The sequence below is a fragment of the Hypanus sabinus genome, unplaced genomic scaffold (assembly GCF_030144855.1).
Source record: "Hypanus sabinus isolate sHypSab1 unplaced genomic scaffold, sHypSab1.hap1 scaffold_695, whole genome shotgun sequence".
NCBI lineage: Eukaryota > Metazoa > Chordata > Chondrichthyes > Myliobatiformes > Dasyatidae > Hypanus > Hypanus sabinus.
Genome location: NW_026781547.1, coordinates 97,501 through 115,431, shown reverse-complemented (window position 1 = coordinate 115,431; position 17,931 = coordinate 97,501). Strand labels below are relative to the sequence as shown.

At 53.3% G+C, this 17,931-nt stretch overlaps 1 protein-coding gene across 1 annotated transcript in view; it reads right to left on the bottom strand.

The window, feature by feature from the left end:
* Nucleotides 1–17,931, bottom strand: part of LOC132389891 (alpha-1,2-mannosyltransferase ALG9-like) — a gene marked incomplete at its 3' end in the record, with an annotated part of 123,834 nt that overhangs the window by 9,791 nt on the left and 96,112 nt on the right. The window contains exon 6 of the mRNA XM_059962452.1: nucleotides 1,874–2,028. Within this exon, the coding sequence (XP_059818435.1) occupies nucleotides 1,874–2,028 (155 nt within the window). The remainder of the gene's footprint in view (nucleotides 1–1,873; nucleotides 2,029–17,931) is intronic.

Sequence of the window (17,931 nt, the reverse complement as noted above, 5' to 3'; positions counted from 1 at the left end):
AGGAACAGTTATCACCTCTCAACCATCAGGAAGGAGGTACAGGAGCCTCCGGACCCACACCACCAGGTTCAGGGACAGTTATTACCCCTCAACCATCAGGAAGGAGGTACAGAAGCCTCAGGACCCACACCACCAGGTTCAGGGACAGTTATCACCCCTCAACCATCAGGAAGGAGGTACAGGAGCCTCAGGACCGGCACCACCAGGTTCAGGGACAGTTATCACCCTTCAACCATCATGAAGGAGGTACAGGAGCCTCAGGACCCACACCACCAGGTTCAGGGACAGTTATCACCCCTCAACCATCAGGAAGGTAGGTACAGGAGCCTCAGGACCGGCACCACCAGGTTCAGGGACAGTTATCACCCTTCAACCATCAGGAAGGAGGTACAGGAGCCTCAGGACCGGCACCACCAGGTTCAGGGACAGTTATCACCCTTCAACCATCCGGAAGGAGGTACAGGAGCCTCAGGACCGGCACCACCAGGTTCAGGGACAGTTATTACCCCTCAACCATCAGGAAGGAGGTACAGGAGCCTCAGGACCCACACCACCAGGTTTAGGGACAGTTATTTACCCTCAACCATCAGGATGGAGTTACAGGAGCCTCAGGACCGGCACCACCAGGTTCGGAAACAGTTATCACCCCTCAACCATCAGGAAGGAGGTACAGGAGCCTCAGGACCCACACCACCAGCTTCAGGGACAGTTATCACCCCTCAACCATCAGGAAGGAGGTACAGGAGCCTCAGGACCCACACCACCAGCTTCATGAACAGTTATCACCCCTCAACCATCAGGAAGGAGGTACAGGAGCCTCAGTACCCACACCACTAGGTTCAGGGACAGTTATCACCCCTCAACCATCAGGAAGGAGGTACAGGAGCCTCAGGACCCACACCACCAGGTTCAAGGACAGTTATCACACCTCAACCATCAGGAAGGAGGTACAGGAGCCTCAGGACCCACACCTCCAGGTTCAGGGACAGTTATTACACCTCAACCATCAGGAAGGAGGTACAGGAGCCCCAGGACCCACACTACCAGTTTCAAGAACAGTTATCACCCCTCAACCATCAGGAAGGAGGTACAGGAGCCTCAGGACCCACACCACCGGTTTCAGGGACAGTTATCACACCTCAATGATCAGGAAGGAGGTACAGGAGCCTGAGGACCCACACCACCAGGTTCAGGAACAGTTATCACCCCTCAACCATCAGGAAGGAGGTACCAGAGCCTCAGGACCCACACCACCAGGTTCAGGGACAGTTATCACCCCTCAACCATAAGGAAGGAGGTACAGGAGCCTCAGGACCCACACCACCAGGTTCAGGGACAGTTATCACACCTCAACCATCAGGAAGGAGGTACAGGAGCCTCAGGACCCACACCACCAGGTTCAGGAACAGTTATTACCCCTCAACCATCAGGAAGGAGGTACAGGAGCCTCAGGACCCACACCACCAGGTTCAGGGACAGTTATCACCCCTCAACTATCAGGAAGGAGGTGCAGGAGCGTCAGGACCCACACCACCGGTTTCAGGGACAGTTACTACCCCTCAACCATCAGGAAGGAGGTACAGGAGCCTCAGGACCTACACCACCAGGTTCAGGAACAGTTATTACCCCTCAACAATCAGGCTCTTAAACCAGCGGGGATAACTTCACTCCCCCCCCCCCTCACCGAAGGAACGCGGGCAGGACGCTGGCGGGACTCGGCCCGATGTGGATTGTCCCCTAGCTGCCGCCAAGCCCTGAAGAGTTCCTCCTCCGGTAATAACTGTCCCTTGCACCTTATCTCTGAGACGGGATCGGACTGACACCTGGTTCCTCCGGCACCTTCAGCGATCGGTCTGAATCTCCGGCCACTGACCTGTACCGCAGCAAGGGCCACGGCCCCGCAGAGGCAGAAGAGCGGGTAGATGGGGAAGAGGAAGCGTTCCTCCTTGTGCGGCCGGGTGAAGAAGATCAGAATCCAGATGTACATCGGCGAGAGGGTCAGCCAGTACGGCCCCCCGAGGTTGTGTCCTGCAGGGGAGAGAGAGAGAGAGGTGCCGACAGAACGTTAGCAGAGATTCAGAGAGGCGCACCGCAGTCTCAGGCATAGCCAGGGGGCCCAGGACTTTTGCACAGAACCATAGTAATTGTACGCATCGCGCTGCAGTCCTACTACAAAGAAGGAACGAATTTCATGGCATGAGTGAGCGATGGTAAACCTGATTCTGATGTGGGTCTCTGTTGTGGACTGAGAGAGTGGGAAGGGGGAGGGAGAGGGGAATCATGGCTGGGGAAAGGGGAAGGGAGAGGGGAATCATGGCTGGGGAAAGGGGAAGGGAGAGGGGAATCATGGCTGGGGAAAGGGGAAGGGAGAGGGGAATCATGTTTGGGAAAAGGGGAATGGAGAGGGGAATCATGTTTGGGGAAAGGAGAAGAGATAGGGGGAAACATGTTCGGGGAAAGGGGTAGGGAGAGGGGGAATCATGTTTGGGGAAAGGGGAAGGGATAGGGGGAATCATGGTTGGGAAAAGGGGCAGGGAGAGGGGAATCATGGTTGGGAAAAGGGGCAGGGAGAGGGGAATCATGGTTGGGAAAAGGGGAAGGGAGAGGGGAATCATGGTTGGGAAAAGGGGCAGGGAGAGGGGAATCATGGTTGGGAAAAGGGGAAGGGAGAGGGGGAATCATGTTTGGGGAAAGGGGAAGGGATAGGGGGAATCATGGTTGGGAAAAGGGGAAGGGAGAGGGGGAATCGGTTGGGAAAAGGGGAAGGGAGAGGGGGAATCATGGCTGGGAAAAGGGGAAGGGAGAGGGGGGAATCGTGGTTGGGAAAAGGGGAAGGGAGAGGGGGAATCATGGTTGGGAAAAGGGGAAGGGAGAGGGGAATCATGTTTGGGGAAAGGGGAAGGGAGAGGGGAATCATGTTTGGGGAAAGGGGAAGGGAGAGGGGAATCATGGTTGGGAAAAGGGGAAGGGAGAGGGGGGAATCATAGTTGGGGCAAGGGGAAGGGAGAGGGGGAATCATGGTTGGGGAAAGGGGAAGGGAGAGGGGAATTGTGGTTGGGGAAAGGGGAAGGGAGAGGGAAATCATGGTTGGGAAAAGGGGAAGGGAGAGGGGGAATCATGGTTGGGGAAGGGGAAGGGAGAGGGGAATCATGGTTGGGGAAGGGGAAGGGAGAGGGGAATCATGGTTGGGGGAAGGGAGAGGGGGAATCATGGTTGGGGAAAGGAGAAGGGAGAGGGGGAATCCTGGTTGGGAAAAGGGGAAGGGAGAGGGGAATCATGGCTGGGGAAAGGAGAAGGGAGAGGGGGAATCATGGTTGGGGAAAGGAGAAGGGAGAGGGGGAATCATGGTTGGGGAAAGGGGAAGGGAGAGGGGGAATCCTGGTTGGGAAAAGGGGAAGGGAGAGGGGAATCATGGTTGGGGGAAGGGAGAGGGGGAATCATGGTTGGGGAAAGGAGAAGGGAGAGGGGGAATCATGGTTGGGAAAAGGGGAAGGGAGAGGGGGAATCATGGTTGGGGAAAGGGGAAGGGAGAGGGGAATCATGGTTGGGAAAAGGGGAAGGGAGGGGGGGAATCATGGTTGGGAAAGGGGTAAGGGAGAGGGGGAATCATGGTTGGGGAAAAGGGAAAGGGAGAGGGGTCATCATGGTTGTGGAAAGGGGAAGGGAAAGGGGGTGAATCATGGTTGGGAAAAGGGGAAGGGAGAGGGAAGGGAGAGGGAAGCACCAGAGAGACATTCTGTAATGATCAATAAACCAATTGTCTGGAATCAAGTGACCCTGCCTGATGTCTCGGGGCCGGGTGTGTGTCTGCACTCACCCCACCATGTCACCCTTTCTCTTCCACCCGTCCCGCAGCCGTCCCCCGCTGTTCCCCAACCTCCTTCTCACCCGCCAGATTTACCAGCCCGCTGTCCGCACCGCGTTGGCAGATGGTCTCAGGCAACCTCGCGAGTGAGAAGCCAGGTGATGTCAAGCATCAGTGTCCTGCACGTGGCGTTGGTTTCACAGAGTGACGGACGGTTACTGACGGGGTGGGGAGGAAGCAGAGAAAGGGGATCGGGGGTTCCCAAGCTCACCGGCAGAGTCTGTCATTCTGCCAGCTCTCGGTACATTTGGAAAGGGCATCAAAGGTTACTTGCTGCCTCAATATCTCTCGAAAACCACCTCTTATCCTAACCTTTTATTCTGACAGAGGCTGTGCACAAGAAGGGCCGGAGCCGCCTCCACTTCCTGAGGAGACCGAGGTCCTTCAGAGTGTGCAGGCCTCTCCCTCACACGTTCTACCGGTCCGTCGTCACCAGGACAATCTTCCACGCGGTGGTGAGCTAGGGCAATGGCATCGACACGGGGTGATGCCAACAGGCTCGATAAACTGATAGGAAAGGCTGGCTCTGTTGTAGGAGTCGAACCGGACACACCGGAGGCCGTGGTGGAACAAGGGACCCTCCGGAAAATCCCGGCAATTCCGGACGATGTTTCCCACCCTCTGCGTGCCGCCTTGGCTGAACAGAGGGAGCACTTTCAGTAACAGACTGAGACAACTGCGCTGCTCCAAAGAGCGATAAATGAGGTGATTCTGACCCTCGGCCATCGGGCTCTATAATGAGTCAACCTACAGCCAGGGGAGTGATGACTCCCCCCCTCTGCCGTTAGACTGTTATTAACCAGAGCTCTGTTTACCACACCCTGCTATCACAGACACCCTGTGAAATATTACCGTCAGTTCTTATCTGTGAACATGCACCATGTGTGTATGAAATCACGGTAACTCTTGTACAAACTTATCAGTGCAAACTTGCAAATCTTGTGATCATCGGCTTGTTTTATCTTAATCTACATCTTATGTTACTTTTCTTCCAACACTTGTACATCTGTGATCTCCGTATCTGTGCTACTGTGCCGCTGTAATTTCCTTTGGGACCAGTGAAGTTTCTATTGATCTCTTCTATCCTTTTCGACCTCCACTTTAAGTGTGCCCAATGACTTGGCCTCTACAGTCGCTCCGGGCGGACGGGGCTCGTCGGGCTGCGGTCGGCAGCTCATCCGGGGGAGGGAAAACTCTGATCTCAAACCTCCGCTGTGCCCTCTCGCAGGGGAGGCTCCGGGAGTGAACACCGAGGGGGAAAATCCGGAGCTGGAGTCCCTGAGGCAGTCCGACGTCGAGTTCGACGCTGACCGGCGACTCCCGGTGCCGGACCGTATCGGTCTCTGCCGTTCCTCTGGGTTCATCGTCTGCGTGGAGAGGGGGAGCCTGATACACAGGGAACAGCCCGCTCTCCGTATCGTCCTGCCCAGGCTTGAGTAGCTAGACAGCCAGGACACAATATCCCTGGTCAACCAACGGAGGGCCTCTGGCTCTATATGTCACCCTACACCATCACAAGACAAAGGAGCAGAATTAGGCCATTTGGCCCATCGAGTCTGCTCCGCCATTCAATCATGGCCGATCCTTTTTTCCCTCCTCAGCAACTCTCCCCGGCCTTCCCCCACCAACCCCCCCCCCGTCACCTTTGATGTTGCGTCCAGACAAGAACCTGCCAATCTCTGCCTTAAGTACACCCAACGACCCGGCCCCCACCCCTGCACGTGGCAACAAATTCACCACCCTCTGGCTGAAGAAATTTCTCCGCACCTCTGTTTTGAAAGGGCGCCCCTCTATCCTGAAGCTGTGCCCTCTCGTCCCGGACTCCCCCACCATGGGAAACATCCTTTCCACATCCACTCTGTCTGGGCTTTTCAATGTTCGACAGGTTTCAATGAGATCCCCCCCCCCCCCTCGTCCTTCTGAATTCCAGCGAGTACAGACGTCCCTCGTCGGATCAGCCTTTCATTTTCAAAACTCATCCTTGTGAACCTCCTCTGAATCCTTTTCTAAGATGAGGAGCCCAGAACAGTTCACAATACCCAAGGCGAGGCCTCATAAACCCTCAGCGTCACATCCCTGCCCTTGGATTCTCATCCTCTTGACATGAATGCTAACCTGGCATTTGTCTTCCTCACCACCGACTCAACCTGCAAGTTAACCTTCAGGCTGTTCTGCACACGGACTCCCAAGTCCCTTTATAGGAAATATAAATAGAATTTATGGAACACTTTCAATATAAAATATTGACAACTGACCAAAGTGCAGAAGTTCAAAGTAAATGTTACTATCAAATTACATAGATGTCACCACATAGAACCCTGAGATTCATTTTCTTGTGGGTATTCACAGTAAATACAAATAACCCCTATCGACACCAGAGGATCTGGGGTTGAGAGGGTGAACAGCTTCAAGCTCCTCGGCATCCACATCACCGGGGATCTCACGTGGTCTGTCCACACCGGCTGTGCGGTGAGAAAGGCCCAACAGCGTCTCTCTCACCTCAGACGGTTGAGGAAGTTTGGTGTGGGGGCCCCCCAAATCCTCAGGACTTTCTACAGGGGCACGATCGAGGGCATCCCGACCGGCTGCATCACGGCCCGGTACGGGAACTGTACCTCCCTCAGTCGCAGGACTCTGCAGAGAGTGGTGCGGACAGCCCGGCGCATCTGTAGATGTGAACTCCCCACGATTCAGGACATTTACAGAGATGGGTGTGTAAAAAGGGGCCCGAAGGATCACTGGGGAACCGAGTCACCCCAATCACAAACTGTTCCAGCTGCTCCCATCTGGGAAACGGTCCCGCAGCATAAAAGCCAGGACCGACAGGCTCCGGGACAGCTTCTCCATCAGACTGATGAACTCACACTGAATTGAGTGTGCTCTATATTACATTGTGCTCTATTTATTATAAATTACTACGATTGCACGTCGCCCATCTAGACAGAGACGGAACGTGAAGATTTTACTCCTCACCCACGTGATGGATGTAAAAGACAAAGTCAATTCGATTCAAAAACAAATAAATGAGCATTGAGAACGGGTCACAGAGTCCTTCAAACTGAGTCCGTAGGTTGTGGAATCAGTTCGGTGTCGAGGCTCACCGTAAAACATCGCATCGTCTTGCTTCTGAGAGGGTAATTGTGAAGGGGGAGTGCAGGGCAATCCCTCGCTCTCCGTCAATCGGAATTCATAAGAACACGATCACATACAAAACGGGAGCCAGGGTCGGCCATCTTGCCCGTCGAGCCTGCCCCGCCGTTCGGTAAGATCATGGCTGATCTGGCCACGGGCTCATCTCCATCCCTAATTCCCCTACTGTGCAGAAATCTGTCCAACCTAGCCTTAAATATACTGACCGAGGCAGCCTCCACGCTGGCACTGGGCTTCGGGGCAGAAGGTCCCGAGTTCAAATCCCAGCCGGGGGCAAGAAGATAGCCCTGGCCAGTCTACTGGACCCCACGAGGTCATGAAGAGTCGGACTCGGCCCAACGACTCAGCAACAACAAAGCCTCCACTGCTTCGTTGGGCAGAGAACTTCACAGACTCACCACCCTCTGGGAAAAGCAGTTCCTCCTCATTGCCGTCCCAAATCTACTCCCCCCACCCCCCCACCACCACCGCCGAATCTTGAGGCTACGTCCCCTTGTTCTAGTCTCACCAGCCGGGGAAACGACGTTCCGGCCTCTACCTTACCTACCACATAAAACCACATAACAGGCCATCTCGGCCCTTCTAGCCCGTGCCGAACGCTCACTCTCACCTCGTCCCACCGACCGGCACTCAGCCCATAACCCTCCATTCCTTTCCTGTCCATATACCCATCCAATTTTACTTTAAATGACAATACCGAACCTGCCTCTACCACTTCTACTGGAAGCTCGTTCCACACAGCTACCACTCTCTGAGTAAAGTTCCCCCTCGTGTTACCCCTAAACTTTTGCCCCCAAACTCTCAACTCATGTCCTCTTGTTTGAATCTCCCCCACTCTCAATGGAAAAAGTCTATCCACGTCAACTCTATCTATCCCCCTCATAATTTTAAATACCTCTATCAAGTCCCCCCCTCAACCTTCTACGTTCCAAAGAATAAAGACATAACTTGTTCAAACTTTCCCTGTAACTTAGGTGCTGAAACCCAGGTAACATTCTAGTAAATCTCCTCTGCACTCTCTCTATTTTGTTGACATCTTTCCTATAATTCGGTGACCAGAACTGTACACAATACTCCAAATTTGGCCTCACCAACGCCTTGCACAATTTTAACATTATATCCCAACTCCGATGCCCAATGCAAAATTTAGCCAGTTTTTAAAAAAAAGACAAAGTTAATTCATCAAGGAGTACAGTCAGCCCTCCTTATCCGTGGGGGGGGGGATTTGTTCCGGGACCCACCACGGATACCAAAAAACGCTCAAGTCCCTGAAATAAAACCGTGCATATAACCCACGCGCATCCTCCCGTATACTTTAAATCATCTCTAGATTACTTATAATACCTAATGCAATGCAAACAGTTGTTATACCGTATTGTTTAGGGAATAATGACAAGAAAGAAAAGTCTATACATGCTCGGTACAGATGCGAGCATCGTAGCTCTTCGGGGAACGCTAACGCTGCCTCGGGATCAGCCGGTGCCGATTCTCCCGTGATCTTTAAGTTCTTGAAGCTGTCGTGCTTTACGTGGCTGGCCAGCCGTCCCTTACTAGCCTGAAACTCCTTCCCCTCGCTCCAACGCAAGTAGCGAACGAACGAGACGCGAGGCGAGCGAGCGCTGGAGAGAGAACCTCCGGGGTTGAACCCGCGGATGAGGAGGGCCGGGGGTACCGACAGCCTCCGCTGGCCTGCGGGTCACCCCTTGGGCGAGGTGTGGCACCTGCTTAGCTCCCCCCCCCCCCCCCCGATCGGGGGTCACGTGAAGCCGTGGGGGCAGGTGGTGGAGTGTCGTACGAGCAGCCGGTGCGGATCACAAGTCCTGATTACGCGACCTCTGACGCCAGGCGGACAGACTCTGAAGAGTACTGATAATGGGCTGGGGGGAGACACTGCCCAGAATGCAACAATGGTAAACCACTTCTGCCGAAAACGTTGCCGCGGGCGATCGCGGGAAGACTGCCGTTGCCCGCGGCAACGAAGGCGGTCGGCCTTGATCAGATTACCGTGGGGGGGGGGGGGGGGCGGCCCAGCGCCGGGGGTTCGGAGGTCAATTCTCCGGCACCGCCCGCGAGGAGTACGTGTCGTTCCTCCGGGCGCTCCGGTTTCCTCCCCCGGTTGGTAGGGCGGCTCACTGGGCCAGGGAAGGCCCTTCCCCCCACTGTAACCCCTCCAAGCTTTGCTCCAGTGAGAATCGCGACTCAATCAGCCTCCCGCCGAATCGCTCGGGCGCCCCTCCCCGTCCGGGTGGCCCGAGGACAGAGGCAACGTTCCTGCGCCAGGTGGGACCTGATCGGCGGAGACGAAGGGGAGGAGAGCGACGGTCAAAGAGTAACTTATTATCAGGGTGCGTGCACGTCGCCACACACGACCCTGAGGTCTGTCTTCCTGCCAGCATACTCAGTAAATCTACAGAGTAGTACAGAGAGAATCACAGAGAGAGTACAGAGCAGATTTACTAGAATGTTACCTGGGTTTCAATAGACAATAGGTGCAGAAGCAGACCATTCGGCCCTTCGAGCCTGCACCGCCATTCTGAGATCATGGCTGATCAATTCCTATCAATACCCTGTTCCTGCCTTGTCCCCATATCCCTTGATTCCCCTATCCATTGCAGTCACTGAGTCTGTCCTGTGCACCTCCGTCACTGTGTGGTTTGGAGCCGCCACCAAGCAGGATAGAACCAGACTGCAGCGCACAGTGAGGACTGCCGAGCGCATCATTGGAGCCTCCCTGCCCTCTATTGTGGACCTGTACTCTTCCAGGTTGAAGAAGAGGGCGGGGAACATCATGAAGGACTCCTCCCATCCTGCGCACGGACTGTTTGAACTGCTTCCGTCTGGTAGGCGCTTCAGATCCCTCCAGACTAAGACTAATAGGCACTGGAGAAGTTTTTCCCTACTGCGGTCACTTTGCTGAACAGTTAACTGCCGGTTAACTGTCGGCTAACTATTCCTTGGATTGCACTACCTGTTTGTATAATGTATATTTTCATTTATATTTATCATTATTATTGTTATGAGCAGAGAGACAACATCTGCCAGAAGTAAATTCCTTGTGTGTGCCCAGGTACTTGGCGATTAAAGTCTGATTCTAATTCTGATTCTGATAAGATACCTATCTAGCTCCTTCTTGAAAGCATCCAGAGAATTGGCCTCCACTGCCTTCTGAGGCAGTGCATTCCACACCCCCACAACTATCTGGGAGAAGAAGTTTTTCCTTAACTCTGTCCTAAGTGACCTACCCCTTATTCTCAAACCGTGCCCTCTGGTACTGGACTCTCCCAGCATCTGGAACATATTTCCTGCCTCTATCTCGTCCAATCCCTTAATAATCTTATATGTTTCAATCAGATCCCCTCTCAGTCTCCTTAATTCCAGCGTGAACAAGCCCAGTCTCTCTAACCTCTCTGTGTAAGACAGTCCGGACATCCCAGGAATTAATAATAATCTGCCTTCCTATTCTTACTCCCAAAGTGGATAACCTCACACTTATTCACATTAAACGTCATCTGCCAAGTATCTGCCCACTCACCCAGCCTATCCAAGTCACCCTGAATTCTCCTAACATCCTCATCACGTCACACTGCCACCCAGCTTAGTATCGTCAGCAAACTTGCTGATGTTATTTTCTATGCCTTCATCTAAATCGTTGATGTAAATCGTAAACAGCTGTGGTCCCAATACCGAGCCCTGTGGCACCCCACTAGTCACCACCTGCCATTCCGAGAAACACCCATTCACCGCTACCCTCTGCCAACCAGTTTTCTCTCCATGTCAATATCTTCCCCCCGATGCCCTGAGCTCTGATTTTACCCACCAATCTCCTATGTGGGACCTTATCAAATGCCTTCTGAAAATCGAGGTACACTACATCCACTGGATCTCCCCCGTCTAACTTCCTGGTTACATCCTCGAAAAACTCCAAGATTAGTCAAGCATGATTTACCCTTGGTAAATCCATGCTGGTTCAGCCCAATCCTATCACTGCTAACTAGATAAGCCACTATTTCATCTTTAATAATGGACTCTAGCATCTTCCCCACCACCAATGTCAGGCTGACAGGTCGATAGTTCTCTGTTTTCTCCCTCCCTAAGTTACAGGGAAAGGTTGAACGAGTTAGGTCTTTATTCTTTGGAGCGTAGAAGGTTGAGGGGGGACTTGATAGAGGTATTTAAAATTATGAGGGGGACAGAGAGAGTTGACGTGGATAGGCTTTTTCCATTGAGAGTAGGGGAGATTCAAACAAGAGGACGTGAGTTGAGAGTTAGGGGGCAAAAGTTTAGGGGTAACATGAGGGGGAGCTTCTTTTCTCAGAGAGGGGTCGCTGTGTGGAACGAGCTTCCAGTAGAAGCGGTAGAGGCAGGTTCGGTATTGTCATTTAAAGTAATATTGGACAGGTATATGGACAGGAAAGGAATGGAGGGTGATGGGCTGAGTGCGGGTCGGTGGGACTAGTTCGGCACGGACTAGAAGGACCGAGATGGCCTGTTTCCCTGCTGTAATTGTTATGTGGTTATATATTGTATACGTCACGGGATACAACTCCGAGATTGGTCCAGTCCATCTTGGGCAAAGCCCTCCCCACCGCCGAGCGCAGCTACGTGGGCCGCTGCCGCGGGAAAGCGGCGTCCGTCGTCAGGGGCCCCACCACCACCCATCGAGTCATCTCCACCATTTCATCATGGCTGATGCAGTACCCGCGCAGCCCCAGTCTCTGTCTGTCCTTCCTCAGACCCCGTGTTGTCTCAATACTACCTCTCCCTTCACTATATTTGTACTATCCGTAAAATAACATCTCTTCCTCGCTGACGATCAACACTGGCGCACCTCAGGGGTGTGTGCTTGGCCCACTGCTCCACTCTCTCTACACCCAGGACTGTGCGGCCGGGCAGAGCTCACCATCTACAAATTTGCTGACAGTACAACCACTGTTGGTGGAATCCCAGGTGGAGACGAGAGGGCGTACGGGAGTGAGATAGACCAGCTGGTGGAGTGGTGCCGCAACAACAACCCGGCACTCAACGTCAGTAAGATGAAAGAGCTGACTGTGGACTTCAGGAAGGGTGAGACGAAGGAACACACACCAATCCTCACAGAGGGATCAGAAGCGGAGGGAGTGAGCAGCTTCAAGTTCCTGGGTGTCAAGATCTCTGAGGATCTAACCTGGTCCCAATGTATCGATGTAGTCATAAAGAAGGCAATGTCTATACTTCATTAGGAGTTTGAAGAAATTTGGTATGTCAACAAATACACTCAAAAACTTCTATAGCTGTACCGTGGAGAGAATTCTGACAGGCTGCATCGCTGTCTGGTATGGAGGGGCTACTGCACAGGACAGAAAGAAGCTGCAGAGGGTTGTAAATCTAGTCAGCTCCATCTTGGGTACTAGCCTACAAAGTTCCCAGGACATCTTCCGGGAGCGGTGTCTCAGAAAGGCAGCGTCCATTATTCAGGACCCCCAGCACCCAGGGCATGGCCTTTTCTCACTGCTACAGACAGACAGACATACTTTGTTGATCCCTAGGGAAATTGGGTTTCATTACAGCCGCACCAACCAAGAATAGTGAGGAAATATAGCAATATAAAACCATAAATAATTAAATAATAATAAGTTAATCGTGCCAAGTGGAAATAAGTCCAGCATGCAACTTGGACAGCATCCTCTTTTCAGACACCACCGTCAGAGAGTCCAGTTCCACCCCCCACAACATCACTGGCCTTACGAATGAGTTTGTTGATTCTGTTGGTGTCTGCTACCCTCAGCCTGCTGCCCCAGCACACAACAGCAAACATGATAGCACTGGCCACCACAGCCTCGTAGAACATCCTCAGCATCGTCCGGCAGATGTTAAAGGACCTCAGTCTCCTCAGGAAATAGAGACGGCTCTGACCCTTCTTGTAGACAGCCTCAGTGTTCTTTGACCAATCCAGTTTATTGTCAATTCGTATCCCCAGGTACTTGTAATCCTCCACCGTGTCCACACTGACCCCTCGGGTGGAAACAGGGGTCACCGGTGCCTTAGCCCTCCTCAGGTCCACCACCAGCTCCTTAGTCTTTTTCACATTGAGCTGCAGATGATTCTGCTCGCACCGTGTGACAAAGTTTCCCACCGTAGCCCTGTACTCGGCCTCATCTCCCTTGCTGATGCATCCAACTGTGGCAGAGTCATCAGAGAACATCTGAAGATGGCAAGACTCTGTGCAGTAGTTGAAGTCCGAGGTGTGGCTGGTGAAGAGATTTGTCAGGCACGGTTTTCCCTGGAGGAAACTTTTATTGGCTAGGAGAACGATTGTGAGCGTGGCGGAACCTCCTGGGTTGTTTCTCCGGCTCTCCTCCATTACGTCGCGTTTAAGCTCCGGGAAGATAAGAAGTCGGACGTTTGATACATCTTCTGAATTTGCGCAAACCTGGCTTTTTCTCATTCAGTATTTTCACGCGATTAAAATTTTTTTTTCAGGTCACCTTTCCTCTTCTTCTCCGTGACTTTACAGCTTTGACCGGCAGGATTTTTCCCCGTTTTTTTTTGTAATTATATCCTCAAATGGAATGTCCAGTCTTCACTCTTTTGTTTCAGGTTAGTTCAGAGGGGTTTTCTGTTTCTTTATCTTAGTAATGGCAATTTCTGAACTTTTCTCTTTGCATTGTTAAGAGGCGTTGCGGGTATTGAGACGTTCGGTATTGTACTAAATCGGATTTTGACGGTGTAAACTCCTTCTTTGTTGTTTGTACTTCCATTGCAATATGTATTTGATATAACTTCTCAGATTTGTAGTTGTCTTTATATATTTTTAAATCAATAAAAAAAACATTAAAAATGAATGATGGAACCATGCTGCCTACGGCCTACTCGTCACCTGCCTTAACAACGTCATCCTCAATAGTGGACTCCAAATCTTCCCAACCACTGAAGTCAGACTAATGGGCCTGTAATTTCCTTTCTTCTGCCTCCCTCCTGTTGCAATAGGGGCTTTTTAAAAATGCTTTTAGTAAGGCTTTTAGCAAGACTGAAACTTTGGAGTTTTCACCTACACGCAATGTGTGGAGCCTGTCTCCACCTGCTGGTGGCAAAGCAGTATGGCAGTTACACACAAGAGGCAATCTGCAGACACAGGGAATCCAAATTTACAACACACACACACACACACACACTCACACACACACACACCCACACACACACGCACACACACACTCACACACACACACACACACACTCACATACACACACACACACACGCACGCACACACAGACACACACACACACACACACACTCACACACACACACACCCACACACACACGCACACACACACACACACGCACACACACACACTCACATACACACACACACACACGCACGCACACACACACAGACACACACACACACACACACACTCACACACACACACACCCACACACACACGCACACACACACACGCACACACACACACTCACATACACACACACACACACGCACGCACACACACAGACACACACACACACACACGCACACGCACACACACACTCACACAGACACACACACTCACACAGGCACACACACACACACAACTCACATAGACACACACACACACTCACACACACAACTCACACAGACACACACACACACTCACAAAGACACACACACTCACACAGACACACAGACACACTTACACACACACACACACACAAAATGCTGGAGGAACCCAGCAGGTCAGGCAGCTTCAGTGGAAAAGAGTAAACAGTCGACGTTTCGGGCCGAGACCCGTCGGCAGGGCTGGAGAGAGAGAAAAAAGGCTGAGGAGCAGATTTCTGGTAGCTGAAGGGCAGTTACTCAGAGAGTTTAGCCCCTTTTCATTTTCCATTAGCACGTGAGACACGCTCTGTGACTGTGCTAAGGCTAATCAGCCCTTTCCTGATCTCGGGGATTTGTCCCATCTCGCTGTAAAAGTGTCACCATCTGCTCTGTGTCTGTCCCTTTGCTCAGTAACAAAGTTCTCACTCCTATTTGGGACCCCTAAAAGATCCCGGGGGATGGGAAACACAATCACCCGATCGCCCAGTCCCCTTCTCACACGCCCGAAGATCGTTGAAGGAGGCAGGTAGTGTGGCTCACAAGCCATATGGGATCTCGTTTACACACCCATCTTCTCCCGCTAAAAGCAGTACGGAGCTGGTGCCCCAGGGCTAGTCTGAACAAAACAGGCCAAATGGCCTCTTCCTGCGCCCTTTGACTCCGTGACTTCTACGACAATTCAGCAGAGTGGAAAAGCAGAAGAAGGAAAAGCAACCCCACCTCAGCCCACCCAACTACTAGTGTAGACCACATCAGCCGATCGACAGCCCGCAGTACCAGGAATTTCGCTCCTGGGGGGAGCTTGTTTTTAAAATGGCCGAGGAATTACTTGAAACCATGCGAAGTTCAATTGCAGGTTAATTGCGCAAACATCAAACCTATCCACACCTGCAGTATACTCCTCCTTCCCTTTCTCCCACGGTCCACTCCCCTCTCCTATCAGATTCCTTCCTCTCCAGCCCTTTACCTCTCCCACCCATCACCTCCCCCTGGTGTCCCTCCACCTTCCCTCTCTCCCACGGTCCACTCTCCTCTCCTGTCAGATTCCTTCCTCTCCAGCCCTTTACCTCTCCCACCCATCGCCTCCCCCTGGTGTCCCTCCTCCTTCCCTTTCTCCCACGGTCCACTCTCCTCTCCTGTCAGATTCCTTCCTCTCCAGCCCTTTACCTCTCCCACCCATCACCTCCCCCTGGTGTCCCTCCTCCTTCCCTCTCTCCCACGGTCCACTCTCCTCTCCTGTCAGATTCCTTCCTCTCCAGCCCTTTACCTTTCCCACCCGTCACCTCCCCCTGGTGTCCCTCCTCCTTCCCTTTCTCCCACGGTCCACTATCCTCTCCTGTCAGATTCCTTCCTCTCCAGCCCTTTACCTTTCCCACCCATCACCTCCCCCTGGTGTCCCTCCTCCTTCCCTTTCTCCCACGGTCCACTATCCTCTCCTGTCAGATTCCTTCCTCTCCAGCCCTTTACCTTTCCCTCCCATCACCTCCCCCTGGAGTCCCTCCTCCTTCCCTTTCTCCCCACGGTCCACTATCCTCTCCTGTCAGATTCCTTCCTCTCCAGCCCTTTACCTTCCCCACCCATCACCTCCCCCGGTGTCCCTCCTCCTTCCCTTTCCCCCACAGTCCACTCTCCTCTCCTATCAGATTCCTTCCTCTCCAGCCCTTTACCTTCCCCACCCATCACCTCCCCCTGGTGTCCCTCCTCCTTCCCTTTCTCCCACGGTCCACTCTCCTCTCCTGTCAGATTCCTTCCTCTCCAGCCCTTTACCTCTCCCACCCATCGCCTCCCCCTGGTGTCCCTCCTCCTTCCCTTTCTCCCACGGTCCACTCTCCTCTCCTGTCAGATTCCTTCCTCTCCAGCCCTTTACCTTTCCCTCCCATCACCTCCCCGGTCCCTCCTCCTTCCCTTTCTCCCACGGTCCACTCTCCTCTCCTGTCAGATTCCTTCCTCTCCAGCCCTTTACCTTTCCCACCCACCACCTCCCCCTGGTGTCCCTCCTCCTTCCCTTTCTCCCACGGTCCACTCTCCTCTCCTGTCAGATTCCTTCCTCTCCAGCCCTTTACCTTCCCCACCCATCACCTCCCCCTGGTGTCCCTCCTCCTTCCCTTTCTCCCAAGGTCCACTCTCCTCTCCTATCAGATTCCTTCCTCTCCAGCCCTTTACCTCTCCCACCCATCACCTCCCCCTGGTGTCCCTCCTCCTTCCCTTTCTCCCACGGTCCACTCTCCTCTCCTGTCAGATTCCTTCCTCTCCAGCCCTTTACCTTTCCCTCCCATCACCTCCCCCTGGTGTCCCTCCTCCTTCCCTTTCTCCCACGGTCCACTCTCCTCTCCTGTCAGATTCCTTCCTCTCCAGCCCTTTACCTTCCCCACCCATCACCTCCCCCTGGTGTCCCTCCTCCTTCCCTTTCTCCCACGGTCCACTCTCCTCTCCTGTCAGATTCCTTCCTCTCCAGCCCTTTACCTTTCCCTCCCATCACCTCCCCCTGGTGTCCCTCCTCCTTCCCTTTCTCCCACGGTCCTCTCTCCTCTCCTGTCAGATTCCTTCCTCTCCAGCCCTTTACCTTCCCCACCCATCACCTCCCCCGGTGTCCCTCCTCCTTCCCTTTCTCCCACGGTCCACTCTCCTCTCCTATCAGATTCCTTCCTCTCCAGCCCTTTACCTTCCCAACCCATCACCTCCCCCGGTGTCCCTCCTCCTTCCCTTTCTCCCAGGGTCCACTCTCCTCTCCTATCAGATCCCTTCCTCTCCAGCCCTTTACCTTTCCCACCCATCACCTCCCGCTGCTGTCCCTCCTCCTTCCCTTTCTCCCACGGTCCACTCTCCTCTCCTGTCAGATTCCTTTCTCTCCAGCCCTTTACCTCTCCCACCCATCACATCCCCCCGGTGTCCCTCCTCCTTCCCTTTCACCCACGGTCCACTCTCCTCTCCTGTCAGATTCCTTCCTCTCTAACCCTTTACCTTCCCCACCCGTCACCTCCCCCTGGTGTCCCTCCTCCTTCCCTTTCTCCCACGGTCCACTCTCCTCTCCTATCAGATTCCTTCCTCTCCAGCCCTTTACCTCTCCCACCCATCACCTCCCCCTGGTGTCCCTCCTCCTTCCCTTTCTCCCACGGTCCACTCTCCTCTCCTGTCAGATTCCTTCCTCTCCAGCCCTTTACCTTTCCCTCCCATCACCTCCCCCTGGTGTCCCTCCTCCTTCCCTTTCTCCCACGGTCCACTCTCCTCTCCTGTCAGATTCCTTCCTCTCCAGCCCTTTACCTTCCCCACCCATCACCTCCCCCTGGTGTCCCTCCTCCTTCCCTTTCTCCCACGGTCCACTCTCCTCTCCTGTCAGATTCCTTC